Source organism: Hyperolius riggenbachi, chromosome 4 (genome assembly GCF_040937935.1).
Source record: "Hyperolius riggenbachi isolate aHypRig1 chromosome 4, aHypRig1.pri, whole genome shotgun sequence".
Lineage (NCBI taxonomy): Eukaryota > Metazoa > Chordata > Amphibia > Anura > Hyperoliidae > Hyperolius > Hyperolius riggenbachi.
Window position 1 is genome coordinate 198,114,475 of NC_090649.1, and position 14,455 is coordinate 198,128,929.

General features: G+C 44.4%; 1 protein-coding gene across 1 annotated transcript in view; it reads left to right on the forward strand.

Moving 5' to 3' along the window:
• Positions 1-816: 816 nt before the first annotated feature.
• P3H2 (prolyl 3-hydroxylase 2) overlaps positions 817-14,455 on the forward strand; it is a 216,715-nt gene continuing 203,076 nt past the window's right edge. Inside the window, exon 1 of the mRNA XM_068281207.1 lies at positions 817-1,384. Coding sequence (XP_068137308.1) covers positions 974-1,384 — 411 coding nt within the window. The 5' untranslated portion in view covers positions 817-973. The remainder of the gene's footprint in view (positions 1,385-14,455) is intronic.

Below are 14,455 nucleotides of genomic sequence, written 5' to 3' on the forward strand. Positions count from 1 at the left end.
TAGAAATGCATAGTTATGTTCTCTGTGAATCCCCACAGAAGATGATGGTGAATTACAAAATGTGAAAAATACAGAGCTGTGGTACACGTGGTGATTTGCTATAAGATACAACTTCTCTGCTTCACTCTTCATAAATCAGCCACAGGTGGGAGGTTACTAAAGGCGACATCACTGCGTTCCTCCAATTTTCCACAAAGCTGTCACTGCTAAATTAATGTATTCATAAAGTAATATTATTGATGTAAATATTATAATGCACACAGCCACTGACCCATGCCTGCCAACTTTTTAAGATGAGAAAGAGGGACACTTAAGCCGCGCTCTACCACACCCCTGCCACACCCCTAATCACGCCCCCATCGCACCCCTAGTCACGCATACCACAAAGATTTCATAACAAAAATATGTTGTTTTATAATTCAAACCACACTGGACCTTTCTATCCTGGTTCATTTTCCTTCATATTAACATTTTAAAATCAGTATCATATCAATTTAAAGGATGGGAATAAAGTTTAGAGTCAATCACATTTTTATTTACATTGAAAAGGGACAACGTCCTGAAAGAGGGACAAAGGAGGAGGACAGAGGGACGGGGCTCCCAAAGAGGGACAGTTGGGAGCTATGACTGACCCAGTGTGTGGTTATCATCATCTGGAAACAAAAGTTAGCAGTAAACAGAGAACATTCATGAAAAGTAGCAGGGCTTTGGGTTGTTTCCTAGGCTTGGCAGCTGTTCAGATTCTGCTAGAGGAAGGCTTGCCTCGCTTCTACTGGATGTCTCAATCACTAGTGCTGCTACTGCTGCTCCGGACTCCTCCTAATGCAGAGCGTATGGCTTTAAGATCAGCCGACAGCCTGCTGCCCATTTCAGTGTGTGAGTCAGACAGAGCTGCACATGCTGCACGCAGGAGAGGCGCAGCCACAGACCCCCTTTTAAAGGGATCCACTTCTGGAGTGTGATCAGAGCAGACATGCTGCCGTACAGGGAACTGTACATCCCAGTACTGCTATCTCTAGTCCACTCATACGTCCAGATTCTGGAGCCCTATGACCTCCTCTATGAGAATGGAATAGAAGCCTATTACAGAAATGATTACCAAAACGTGATTTACTACATAGAAAAGGCTGTGCACAGCTTCACCCAACTCAGGCAGACTAAGATGAGCTGCAGGATGGGCTGCAGGCAGAGGTTCCCTTTAGAGGAGCCACCAAGGGACTGGGGATTACACTTTGCCAGTGTGATGTTGTTCAGGTCAGCCTGTGTGAAGCAATGTGAGGAGAACATTCTGGGGACACTGTCAAGACACAGAGTCAGCGAGGACATCAAGAGTGAATTCCACCGGAGGAGTCCCTACAACTACCTGCAGAGGGCGTATTTTAAGGTAACACTTCTCCAGCTTTGTCCAAATGTCATGGCATCATCAGTGCATGGGAAACTTTTGTACTGGCATTATTATCCTTGTAATAGAGACATTTGCTGTACCAAGATACTGTATGCAGTTAGCCTAATCTAAGATTATTTTCCAGTAAATCTGTTTAAAAAGTAAACTCTTCTGTTTAGTGAGTTCTTTGGAGCTGTAATGTACAGTATATAAGTATCAATCACATTTAAACAGTTTCACTTTTACTTAAAATGTACTTAGTTACAATGTTCTTAAAATGTATCTACAGTGTGCATGTATCTGTTCAGATTTGAGGTTCCCAGACATCAAAACTGTTTAATTAAGGTGCCTCCTTTATGGTTAGTTCTAGTTTTTACAGTTGTTAAAGAAGAACTCCAACGCTTATGCTTTTCTATGCCAGTAAGGGATATGGCAGGTTGCTCTTTGCTGTATTTGGAAACAGCTGACATGGAAAACTAGAACAAACACTTTTGTAATGTCTTACAGATATTGATAGATGTATTTGACCATGGTCTCTATACATTTAAAGGAAATCTAAAGCTAGCTTAACTTACCTGAGGCCTGAGGCTTCTTGCCGCACCAACCCCCCCCCCAGTCATTCTGTTCCCGCGCCGTTCCAAGACCCACAGGCTTTCAGCGGTGAAGCCCTGACAGTTGGCCTGCCACCTTGTTGCGTCCCTGTGCACACTAGCATTTGGTGCATGCGCAGTATGGGAAACTTGTTACTGTGCATGCACAGAACGCTCACGGCAATGGGGGAGCGATCAGGGTGCATGGGGCTCGGGGCTGTGCATGCACAGTAGCCTCTGACTGGTCCTGACTGGCTAGCTTTCAGGGGGTTGTTGCTGCTTGTTGGAGGGCCGCAGAAGGATGGCACAGGCCCAGGAGGGCTGCAGGGGGGCTGCAAGATGCCCCAGGTAAGTTAAACTGATTTTTTTTTCAGGCTTAAGTAATCCTTTAAAGTAATGAGTGTTGTGGGGGGTCAGAGGTCACATTTGGTCAAATCAAAAAAATCTAGGCATTTTGCCGCAATATGAAAACACAACGAATGCTTTCCTATTGGGCTGCTGTTTAGAGTTAGGCATATATGGGGGAAGGTTAGTGTTAGGGGTAGGTGGGGGGAGGTTAGTGATAGGAGTAGGTGGGAGGAAGTTAGTGTCAGGAGTAAGTGGGGGGAGATTGAGTCAGGCATAGGTAGGGGGGAGGTTAGTATTAGGAGTAGGGGGGGGGGGGGTTAGTGAGAGAAGTAAGTGGGGGAGGATAGTTTTAGGCATATACAGGAGGAAGGTTAGTTTTAGGATATGTGGGGGAGGTTACTTAGTGTCAGGAGTAAGTGGGGGAGGTTAGTGTTAGGCATATATAGGGGAAGGTTAGTGTTAGGAGTAGATGGGGGGGGGGGGTAGTGTATGGAGTAGGTGGGGGAAGGTTAGCATTAGACATAGACAGGGGAGGGTTAAATTGAGAATTAAGTTATAGTGGGGGATAGTAGAATTTTGGTTCTATGGCATTTCCTGGTGCCCATTTTATTAGAGGCAAAATTAGAATAATATCCAGTGTACATTTTACTGGTTGCTAGTTTTACACATAATAGCATTAGCATTCATTATTTCATGCCTGACATAGGTTCATTTTAAAACCTTACATGTTAAATCACAGTGTTTTGAAATACAGTGGCCTCAATTCACGGAGCATTATCAAACGTTTATCAAACACTTTATCAAACGTTTGATAATTTACCTCATGGGTAAAATCTCACTAAGGTGTTATATATTTGTTGAACGTTTTATCGGTAAAACATTCGATAAATATATAACACTTTAGTGAATTTAAAATGAGATTTAACCCATGAGGTAAATTATCAAACGTTTGATAAAGTGTTTGATAAACGTTTGATAATGCTCCGTGAATTGAGGCCATTGTCTACAGAATTGTCTTAAAGCTACATATTCCAGTAATAATGAAGTGATGACAGATCTCTGTTTGAAGTCATTAAGTGTATTATCTCAGTGTATTTGCATTGATATTGCGTGCTTCCCCTTTCTGTGCTGGTGCAGACTGTCACAAACGAAAGTATGCTAGTAATATTTTAGTCATTTTAAAAATAAGGTATAAGTAAAAAAATAATAATAATAATTTGCATTGGTGATGGAATTTTACTATTTTACAGTAGGTCAAACTTCAAAAGGAGTAAACAGACTCTGTTCACAAAACTTCTCATAAATGACTTATTTATCACCTAATTGATAAAACATAACCTTACATTACAAGCCAAATAATCACTCAAAGTAAGTTGCTCCTGATTAACTTCATTTCAATATTACTTTCCTTAATTGTATTATATTTTTGTTCTTTGGGAGCCTAAAAATGTAACATAGACAGGGGTGCTCGGATACCCCTTTTCAAAATCCTAATTGATCCGGATACCCAGATATCCGGATCCGGATCGGATATCCGAATCCGAACTTTCAGATATCCGCGTTCATGCAGATATCTGAACGCATAATCCGGGCTATCCAGGTGGATTCGGATATCCGGATAGAAAAACCGGAAGTGCCCTTTAAATTGCTTTAAAAAGGTTTTTGGGGTAAATGAGGCATGTCGCATCAGTATTTTTTAAAGGGGAACACTAATTGATGATGTGGGGACTTAAAATCCCCCCCCTCCCCCCCCAAAAAAATGGCTGTCAATTAACATTAGGCCTAGGTTCCAGACAGCGGTCTTGCAGCCCACATTGTGCCCACAGTCCAACCGCACAACTGGGACATGACAGTTTTCAGCCAAGACACCTCCATAAAATTATGCAGCAATTGTGTTTTGGGTTAACTATAGGTGGTATCAGTGTCCTGTGGCACCCTGGTCTGGTGGTGGGAGCTGCACAGGCAGCAGAAGCAGGACAATGCAGCAGCAGCAGGTGTAACGAGTGCCAAGAGCATGCTGGATGTGGCAATTGGCACTTGCCACGTTTCACATGGCAAGTGCCACGTGACATGTGGCAAGTGACACGTGACACGTGGCAAGTGACACGTGACACGTGCCAAGTGCCACGTGACACGGGTCAAGCGCCGAGTCACAGTCAGACAGCAGAGGAGAAGACACTAGTGCATACTAACTGTCACACTGGCACTGCTCACAGCACAGCAGTTCTGTAGAAAGCTAACACAGTAGTACTACTACTCTAACAACTACTAGCACTGACTGCAGTACTACAGTACTAACTACACAGTAACACAGTAATCCTATCCCCTAACCCCTAATCTAACCTATACCTAAGGCTAATAGCTGGCCAGCAGGCAGCAGCTGGCCTGGTCTGTGCACAGCACACACACACAGAGACATAGCAGATGCCTGCAGCACACACACTGGCGGTCACACAAATGACATCAAGCTAATGAATGATTTAACAATAGTGTAGTGATAGTGAAGGGGTTAATCACTGAACAGCTTTCGGTTTATCACTGTGTACACCCCTGTGTACAGCCCTAGTGTGACAGTCAGAGTGTGTGCTCCAGTGCTGCTGGGCCTACAGCAGTGGAGCACACACTCTGACTGTCACACTATGACATCAATCAAGCTAATTAACGATTAAACAATAGTGTAGTGATAGTAGTGAAGGGGTTAATCATTGAACAGCTTTAGGTTTATAACTGTGTACAGCCCTTGCTAGGCCACCAGCACTGGAGCATGTCTCTTAGTGAGCATTCAGCAAGCTAAGACGATATGTCTCATCGTGGCAGCCCTCCTTATTATACAGGGGGGCTGGCCAGTGTTTCTTTCTGTGATTGGGTGCCAGGGTTTACACTGGGAGCCCTTTGATTGGCTCAATGAGGTCAGGTGGGGCTGGCCAGGGTTCCCCTCTGTAATTGGTTGCTAGGGCTTTTGCTAGGAGCCCTCTGATTGGCTCCAGGACGTTCTCTTCTTAGTTACAGTATTTGGGATCCAGATATCCGCAATAAACGTGGATATCCGCGTTATGCGCCCAAATATCTGCAGATAGCTATCCGGATTTTTTGAAAAATTCGGAATCCGAATCTGAATCGGATAGCGTAAAAAAGTTTGGATATCCGGGTTACATGGATATCCTTAATCCGGATGAGCATCCCTGAACATAGATAAGGAGAAAACAAAAGAAAACAGGTGAAAAAGCTTTGTGAATCATGCCCAATGTGTTCTGGTTTATTAGGATGCCCATTAAGATCAGCATCCTGTTACCTGTAGGATCCCCCCCAAAAAATGTGATGGGTTGCTACTAATACCCTTGTTGTAACCTAACCACAACACTTAGGGTGGCTCATCTACCAGCCAAGTGTGTCCAATGTACCCCCCTTATCATATTGTAGCCATCGTAACTACCCCAACCCACAGCAGGGTTGAAATCAATTGAAGGAAGAGACAGTCTCTAGAAAAGTAGGTGCCCACTGCCCATTAATGACTGGGATTTTTAGCAAATTATCGTATTTAGATACAGTGGGATGCCAAAGTTTGGGCAACCTTGTTAAATAGCAGCATAGCGGGTGCTATTGTGGCTGGGAATGCAAAGAATCACTCGCGTTCCCATGCCTGTCGGCCGGTGACGGTGAAACCGGAAGTGGTCGCTGGCGGGTCCAGGAGTATCGGAGTGGGGCTGCGAGGGCACCGATCAGCTGCAGGGGGCTAAGGGAAGCCCCAGGTGAGTAAATCTAATTTTTTTTTGTAGGCTTAAGGTTCACTTTAATCGGCATGATTTTCCTGTATACATCATTGGTTATGACGATAAAAACTGTCAGTTAAATATATCATATAGGAGACACACACAGTGATATTTGAGAAGTGAAATGAAGTTTATTGGATTTACAGAAAGTGTGCAATAAATGTTTAAACAAAATTATGCAGGTGCATAAATTTCGGCACCACAAAAAAGAAATGAAGTCAATATTTAGTACATCCTCCTTTTGCAGAAATTACAGCCTCTAAATGCTTCTTGTAGGTTCCAATGAGAGTCTGGATTCTGGTTGAAGGTATTTTGGACCATTCCTGTTTACAAAACATGGCTTCTGAGCAGGGACCGCTCTCTTTAACTCACACCACAGATTTTCAATTATATTCAGGTCTGGGGACTGAGATGTTCATTCCAGAACATTGTACTTGTTCCTCTACATGAATGCCTTAGTGGATTTTGAGCAGTGTTTAGGGTCATTGTTTTGTTGAAAGATCCAGCCCGGCGCAGCTTCTGCTTTGTCACCGATTCCTGGACATTGGTCTCCAGAATCTGCTGATACTGAGTGTAATCCATGCGTCCCTCAACTTAGACAAGATTCCCAGTCCCTGCACTGGTCACACAGCCTCACGGCATGATGGAACTACCACCATATTTTACTGTAGGTAGCAGGTGTTTTTCTTGGAATGCTATGTTCTTTTTCCTCCATGCATAACGCCCTTGTTATGCCCAAACTCAATTTTAGTTTCATCAGTACACAGCACCTTATTCCAAATGTGCTTTAGCATACCTCAAGTGGCTCTGTTTGTGCTGTGGGTGGAGAAAAGGCTTCCCCTGCATCACTCTCACATACAGCATCTCCTTGTATAAAGTGCGCTGAATCGTTGAACGATGCACAGTGACTCCATTTGCAGCAAGATGATGTTGTAGGCCTTTGGTGCTGGTCTGTGGGTTGACTCTGACTGTTCTTGCCATTCGCTGCTTCTGTCTATCCGAGAATCCGAGATTTGTCTTGGTCTGCCACTTCGAGCCTTAACTTGAACTGAGCATGTGGTCCTCCATTTCCTCAATATGTTCCTAACTATGGGAACAGTTCCCAGAACTAGAGTAGCAGGAATACTACCAGTCACCAACGTGGTGATGGCAGAATCTAAGCTATCAGGATAATGGACTTCACTGATCCACCGTGGATGCAGTGAACGTCCATCAGGCATGGAAACTAGGCAATAAACAATAATTCAGAAAAATAATAAACAGCCCAACTACTGGATAAATATATATTAGCACGTCTGCATATATATTTAACAAGAACTAGCTAAAGCACAAGTAATAAGGTCGCATTGAACTACAATAACAGAACTATACAGAGTAGCACAGTGCCCAACAGACCAGCATAGTGATCGCTATGATGGGCGAGGTCTAAAAGGGGAGACTGACTTTTATGCCGGCATCGACCAATGGATGCAAGCATGCAAATCTCCACACAGCTGAATGGTAATCATTCAATCCTGAGCTCGCTTGATTACCATTTGCTAGCTGGTTGTGAATGCAAAGGACTCCCATAGGAAATACATGCAGTATTATGTAACAACATGCGTGCAGGAAATCCAGGGCTATCGATTCGCAGCTCAGCTGTAGTAAGCCATTGGTGGAATGATGACATCATCCTGAGCTGCCCAGAACTGCAGAGCAATTGCAAATGACAATGTGACTCATTGCAAATGCACAACCGAATGCAGGCAGACAAGCCAGAACTGTCCGTTTGCGGCTCCACCGCAATGGACAGAACACGCCACAGGAGGAATCCTTACACTCACTATACCTATGTAACATGCTGCTGGGTCAGAGGGACAGTAACTCCATGGAGAGCCATGGAGGCAGAGGAATGCTGAACAAGAGGGAGGGATTGCACCAGGCAGCCAGACAGGTGAGATCAATTGCCCAGTTTTCCCCCATAGAAGCTCTAGCCCAAGGTGTATGCTTGGTTTCAGAAGAAGCAGCTGCCTCACACTTGTATTAATCTCGAGGAATAACAACTGCAGGTCAGATAATCAGAGTAACCTTTTTTAAACAACCACAATGCCTGTCAGTCTTTAAGCACTTGCTGTCAGAAAATTGTGATTTATCAGCCAACATATAAACAAAACACTTTTCCTGGCATGCTAAACAATCCTCATCACAGTCACTTCCAGCAGATTAGACAGAAGACTAAGTACTATTGCAGAATCCTTTTTTAAATGTACATGCTGGCCCAAATGTCACTGCCGGCTGGGAAATGGAATCCAAAAAATGTCCTAAACTGAGGAGGAAACTATCACCATTTCTAAAGGACTTTGTACCAAGTTGTCTCCTTCTGGGGCTCCCCTGTGAAGTGCTCCTACATGGCTGAACCTTCCAGTTAATTCACATGTCATGACATTCAATCCACTGTTATTTTTGTCTTTAGAGGTTTAACTGTTTAGTTGCTATAGCACTCATTCACGTCTGCCCTTCTAAGTCTGGGATGCATTAACTCTTAAGTTCAACTGAATGACCCCGTTTGCTTTGTTGTTTAATTGTGTTTTTAATCATAATCCTGTTTTAAACCTCTCAGTTTACTTTCTGAGATTTTTCATTGTTAATGAAAGAAAATAGTGGAATATGCCATGTGCCATTACTCAGCTGTCATACAGGATGCAGCTGTTCCAGAGAAACTTCCTTTAGAAAAATCAGTAATATGGCCCCTAGACATGTGTACAAAGTATGGAGATGTCAGGAGAGTAGGAGTTTCTTCATCTAAACAGATTTATCTTACCTGACTATGCCCACCTCCTTCTTCTGCTCCTTCCTGCAAGGCAAATGAAGGAGGTGGGCAGAGCCAGCTTTGTGTTCCCAGGATAAGACTGGCTAGCCCCCCCTCCCCCACACTCCTCTCAGTTCTTCTCTGACTACCGCATGTCTATGATGATGGGATGGGTGTTTGGGCAGTTGTCTGACTACCAGTCTGTCTAACCAGGTCACATATCACATTCATGGGGTGGGTACATTTTCCAAAGCCAGCAAGCCAGGTAATTAAAAAATAAATAATGCAAAAATGATTTATGTGCTAAGCCTAAACATTTGAGTGCTGCATTTGAGTACACTGTTCCAATGGGGTAGCCAGATGCAGCCCCCCACCCAGTATAGGTAGCCACAGAAGTCTCCAGTATTAGGTAGCCAGTTGCAGATGCCCCCCCCCCCCCCCCCAGCATAGGTAGCCAGACAGCCCTTCTTTATACAGGGAGCCAGAGAACTCCCCCCTATTTTAGTATAGGTAGCCAGAAAGCCCCCCCACCCCTCGTATAGGTAGCAAGAGAGCCTCCATCCCCTTTGTATAGGTAGCCAGAGCCCCCCCCCACACACACACACACACACACACAGTATAGGTAGCCAGAGAGTCTCCCCCCATAGTTAGCCAGTGAGCCCCCCTCCCGTCTGTATAGGTAGTCAGTGAGCCCCCCTCCCTCCTGTATTGATGGCAAGAGTATTTTCTTGTTTGCAGGTGGCTTTAAAGGGATACTTATGACAAAATAAAAAAGGCAGTTTTACTTACCTGGGGCTTCTACCGACCTGACTTCAAGGCTTTGGGGTTTAACTGCATATTACATGATTATAGAAGAAGGCAGCTTCCAGTGCGCCTAACTGTGATCAGGTGGTGTATTGTGTTTATCATAAAGATGACATTGTTTTGTATCATAAGCAGGTAGGATATATGTATATACTGTATATATGTAAGGAGTCAGCAGGCCGCCACCGCCGGCCCTGCCGCTGACTCACATGTTGTTGCCGTCCTGCCGCTGTCTCACAAGCGGGGCAGGGCGGCAAGCGGAGGATACGTCTCAGTGCGCGCTCTGCCTAGGTAACAGTAGCCATGTGTCTCCCTGCGTGTCAGCTGATCAGCTGACCCACTGAGTTCTGATTGGTGAGTCTATGTATTTGAATCTGCTGAGCGCATCGGTCTTCGTCCGTGATAGCCTATGCTGGGCTTGTAGCTGAGATTGCGCTCAGACCAAGTGCCTCGTCTCTTGTCCAAGCTTCTTGCAGAATTGATTCCTGTTGCTGACCCGGATTGTACATGACTACGTTTCTTCAGATCACCTGTTATTGACCCGGGTTGTACCTGACCTTGCATCTTTACTGGACTTCCTGTTGCCAAACCTCATATTGTTAAAGGACCTTGCATGAACGCTGCCTGCCCTGATCCCGGCCTGTTTGACCACACATCTGTATTGTGATTGCACTTACATCTGGATTACCTCAGCCCTTAGGCCTCAGGTGACTATTCAAGTATACTGTGTCTTGCTATACCTTGCTGTGTTTGGTGAATGCTATTTGCCAGGTTGTATGCTACATCTACCTGCAGGGTATTGTAGTGTGTTATTAGGCAGGAGTTTATGCAGGTGTTAGGGCTGGGTTATAAGTCAGTCATATGAGCATACAGTCTGACCTATAGCAAGTAGATGGGCGGAGCCTGTGCGTCCATGTGACCTACTCCATACTCTGCACGCTGACCAGACTGCGGAAGTTACCGCTGGCGTCCTGGAGATCTGCATGATCCAAACGCATGGGAGAGGGTGCACTGCCTGGCTGCTGGAGTTCTTGCTAATGCACCGGCATACACGGAGCATAGGCGGAATTCCGCTTCAAACATCCAAACCCCAGTGGCAAGTTGTTGGTAGTGTGGGTACCCACTGAAGGAACTACACGACGGAGGTGGTGAGATAAACAGCGCAATTGTCTGTGTATGGCTGTTAGTTGCTGCTGCTGTACCAATATATGGGACTATCTCTGTAAGAAGTATGGGATTGCAATATACCTGCTGTCTTTCACTGTCATACAGTCGGATCCCTCTGCTCCCTATGGGTTGCCTTACAACTGATCAAGCAACTATCCACTGAACTATAGTATTTCAAGTGCGTTTTTGGGCGCCATGGCTGCAAGTGTGTGTGGAGGAATGTATGAACTGCCGGCTTAGATTAGATGCTTATTGGTTTGAGTCGTGTCCATGTTCATTATCATTGTGTCGCACAGAAGCTCCAGCAAAGTTTTAAAGTGTTTTAGACGGCTGGTTTTTGCATGTAATCAAGCCTTTTTGTACAGTGTTATAATAAAATGGTCCACCTGGCAACACATTAAGAACCCTAGCCTCATATGTATTTCTGAAGTCCAGTAAATTGGAGCAATGTGTCGCTAATGGGCGAGTACTGGGAATCCACAACTCAGTGTATCATATGATCGTAAATGATATGGTGTAGCCCTCCTTTTCTTTATTATGACCTATAGCAAGTAGCCAGACAAGCCCGACAATATGTATATATATATATACTGTATATGTACACACATATATACTAATAGGAGTTGGGAGTTTTCTAATTGTGCATTATGCAAGCTTGTAGTTTTGCTTTAAAAACATTTGGTGCCCAAAAATTTTTTTAGTTATCATGAAAATAATATAAAAGCTCATTGTTTCTTAACTACATTTTCATATCAATACTGCTAGGTAGAACATTCTGAATATGATACTTGTCGCTACACAGGAGAGGTCTGAAAACAGTGCTTCTTGGGACAGCCTCTATGCAGATGTGACATTTAATAAATAGAATGGTATTATTGTCATGACCTTTGAGAAATCTGAGTTTCCTTGTCACGCATACAATGTATAAACATGTTGTTGATGAGGGCATTGAATGCTTCCTACTGGAAAAAGGCTGGCATAATGTTGTTGTATTGGAAGGAACTATTCAAAGGGCCTGATTCACAAAGCGGTGATAACTCAGTTATCACGCCTAAAAGACTTTAGGCGTGATAACCTTTGCACCGCTGAGTTAGCACCGCTTTGTGCTGGTTATCGCGCGCAAAGTCCCACGCGCAAAGTTTGCAATCGCGCAATTCCGTGCGCAGCGCCCATAGGGTTTAATGGGCGCATTGCTCGCACTATACCGTGCGCCGCGCGATTGCGCAGGCAAAACTTTGCGCGCGTGAATTTCGCGCGAGTTTCAAAGGGCTTTTCACAGGCTTGCAAACACTCTGCACCGCTTTGTGAATCAGGCCCAAAGACCCTGAAAACTTAATGGTAGAAATCTTTATAATCATGGGTGGGGTACAGGGTTACCATATAGGTTATAATAAACCTTTAAATAAAAAAAAGTGATATACTTTCAGACAGGCAAAAATGGTGCAGAAAATTTGTGCGCACCATGCGCCGACATAGGCTGTATGTGAATAACAGCTATAAAGGCGCTCAAACGGAGCCCAAAGTAATATAAAAACAGTGTAAATACGTCTTGCTACTGAGTCCACAGTGTCCTAGAGTGGGAATAGTAATTAACACTGCCTAAATTTTCCAGTACCTTAAAGAGAATCTGTATTGTTAAAATCGCACAAAAGTAAACATACCAGTGCGTTAGGGGACATCTCCTATTACCCTCTGTCACAATTTCGCCACTCCTCGCCGCATTAAAAGTGGTTACAAACAGTTTTAAAAAGTTTGTTTATAAACAAACAAAATGGCCACCAAAACAGGAAGTAGGTTGATGTACAGTATGTCCACACATAGAAAATACATTCATACACAAGCAGGCTATATACACCCTTCCTTTTGAATCTCAAGAGATCATTTGTGTGTTTCTTTCCCCCTGCAGCTATCTTCCACTGAAGTGTCAGGCTGTTTCTTCCTGCAGAGTGCAGACAGCTCTGCCTGTATGTAATTCCTCAGTATGTGAAAGCCCAGCCAGCTCAGAGGAGGATTTATCCAGCTTGTAAAAGATAACAGAGAAGAGAGAAGCTGCCCTAATCTAAATAATACACAGGCAGTGTGCAGAGAGGGGCCTGGAGGGGGGAGATGCATCACAGAACCACAACACTGAAGAACTTGGCAGCCTTCCAGGCACAGGCCGACAAGTCTGACAACAGAGAGATAAGTTGATTTATTACAGAGATGGTGATAGTAGAACGTGCTGCAGTAAGCCAGAACACATTAGAATAGCTTTTGGAACTTGTAGGATGATAAAAAACAGGATGCAATTTTTGTTACGGAGTCTCTTTAATTGTTTGCATGTGATATACTTACATCATTAAGGGAAACCTGTAAATGATCCAGATGTTTCCCTGACCCCTCCACTGCTGTCTGGGACCCTATCTTTGCGGCAGCACTTCCCTTCGTGTACGAGTGCGGATGCGCTGTGCAGGAGCCAATGGATCCGCACCTTGCAGTAGCATGGAGTTGCTTGTGCACAGGGAAAAAAGCTGTGCCTGAGCGGCCCAGTGCTACTGTGTAGGTGCAGGTCGTACTTTGTGCCTGCCCAGTGTGGCTGTGCTCAGAGCTGGCACAAGGTCCTCCCGCACCCAAGGATGAAACATCAAAGCGTGCCCCCCATCCCTCCCACCCAGCCATCACTCACTGATTACTATGAGACTAAGAGGTGCCCCAGGGCCCCCAACCCCCCCCCCCCCCCCCCCCCAGCATCTTAATCTCTAATTATCTGGCTTGCAGCTACTGCCATGCATCCCCTTTTCAAACAGCTGAGTGAGTTATGCGACCCATCCTACACTGCACCCTGAGGCTGGAGCCTCTCTCACCTCTGGCTCGGCCCGGCACTGGCTGTGCTCATACACAGAGGGAAGTGCGGCCACAAGCAGTCTTTCAAATGAATGTTGAAGATCGTTCAGAGGGTCCCAGAGCAGTGCAGAAGGGCTATACGAAGGCCAGGGAAGCCTCTGGACCATCCAGTGGCTTCCCCCTACTGAGGTAAGTATCTAAATAAAAAAAATAGTAATACAAATACCCTTTAAAGGAATAGTGAGGTGAAAATCAAATGATGAGATAGACACATGCATGTAAAGTGGCAAGCATTCAATAACTAGGACATGTTTCTTTTTTCCTTTCTCTGCCTAAAAGAGTGAACATTCAGGTATGCAAGTGACAGTTTCTTTCTAGTTGGGACCCAGCTGGACCATAGCGTAATGCTCACTGATAAGAAATAACGGCCATAAAACACTTTCCTCGCAGAGAACAACTTTCGCAAGCAAGGGATAGATAAAAAGGGTCAATGTGTCATAGATTTTAGCTCTGGCATACTTAAAAGACTGTGTAATTGAGCAAAGACAATGAAACATGAAGAACTAAATAAGTAAATTTAAACATAAAATAAAACTCTGGGACATCACAAAAAGTCATTTTTAGGAGTAGTAGGATAGATACAATTGTTTATTGCATCAGTTTATTTTCACCTTGGTATTACGAAATCAACTCTTTGAACTGTTTAGGCACTTTATACATATGTATGATACATCTGTATTTAAGATTCACCCCCTGCCGCCAAACATGTGCTACCTAAATG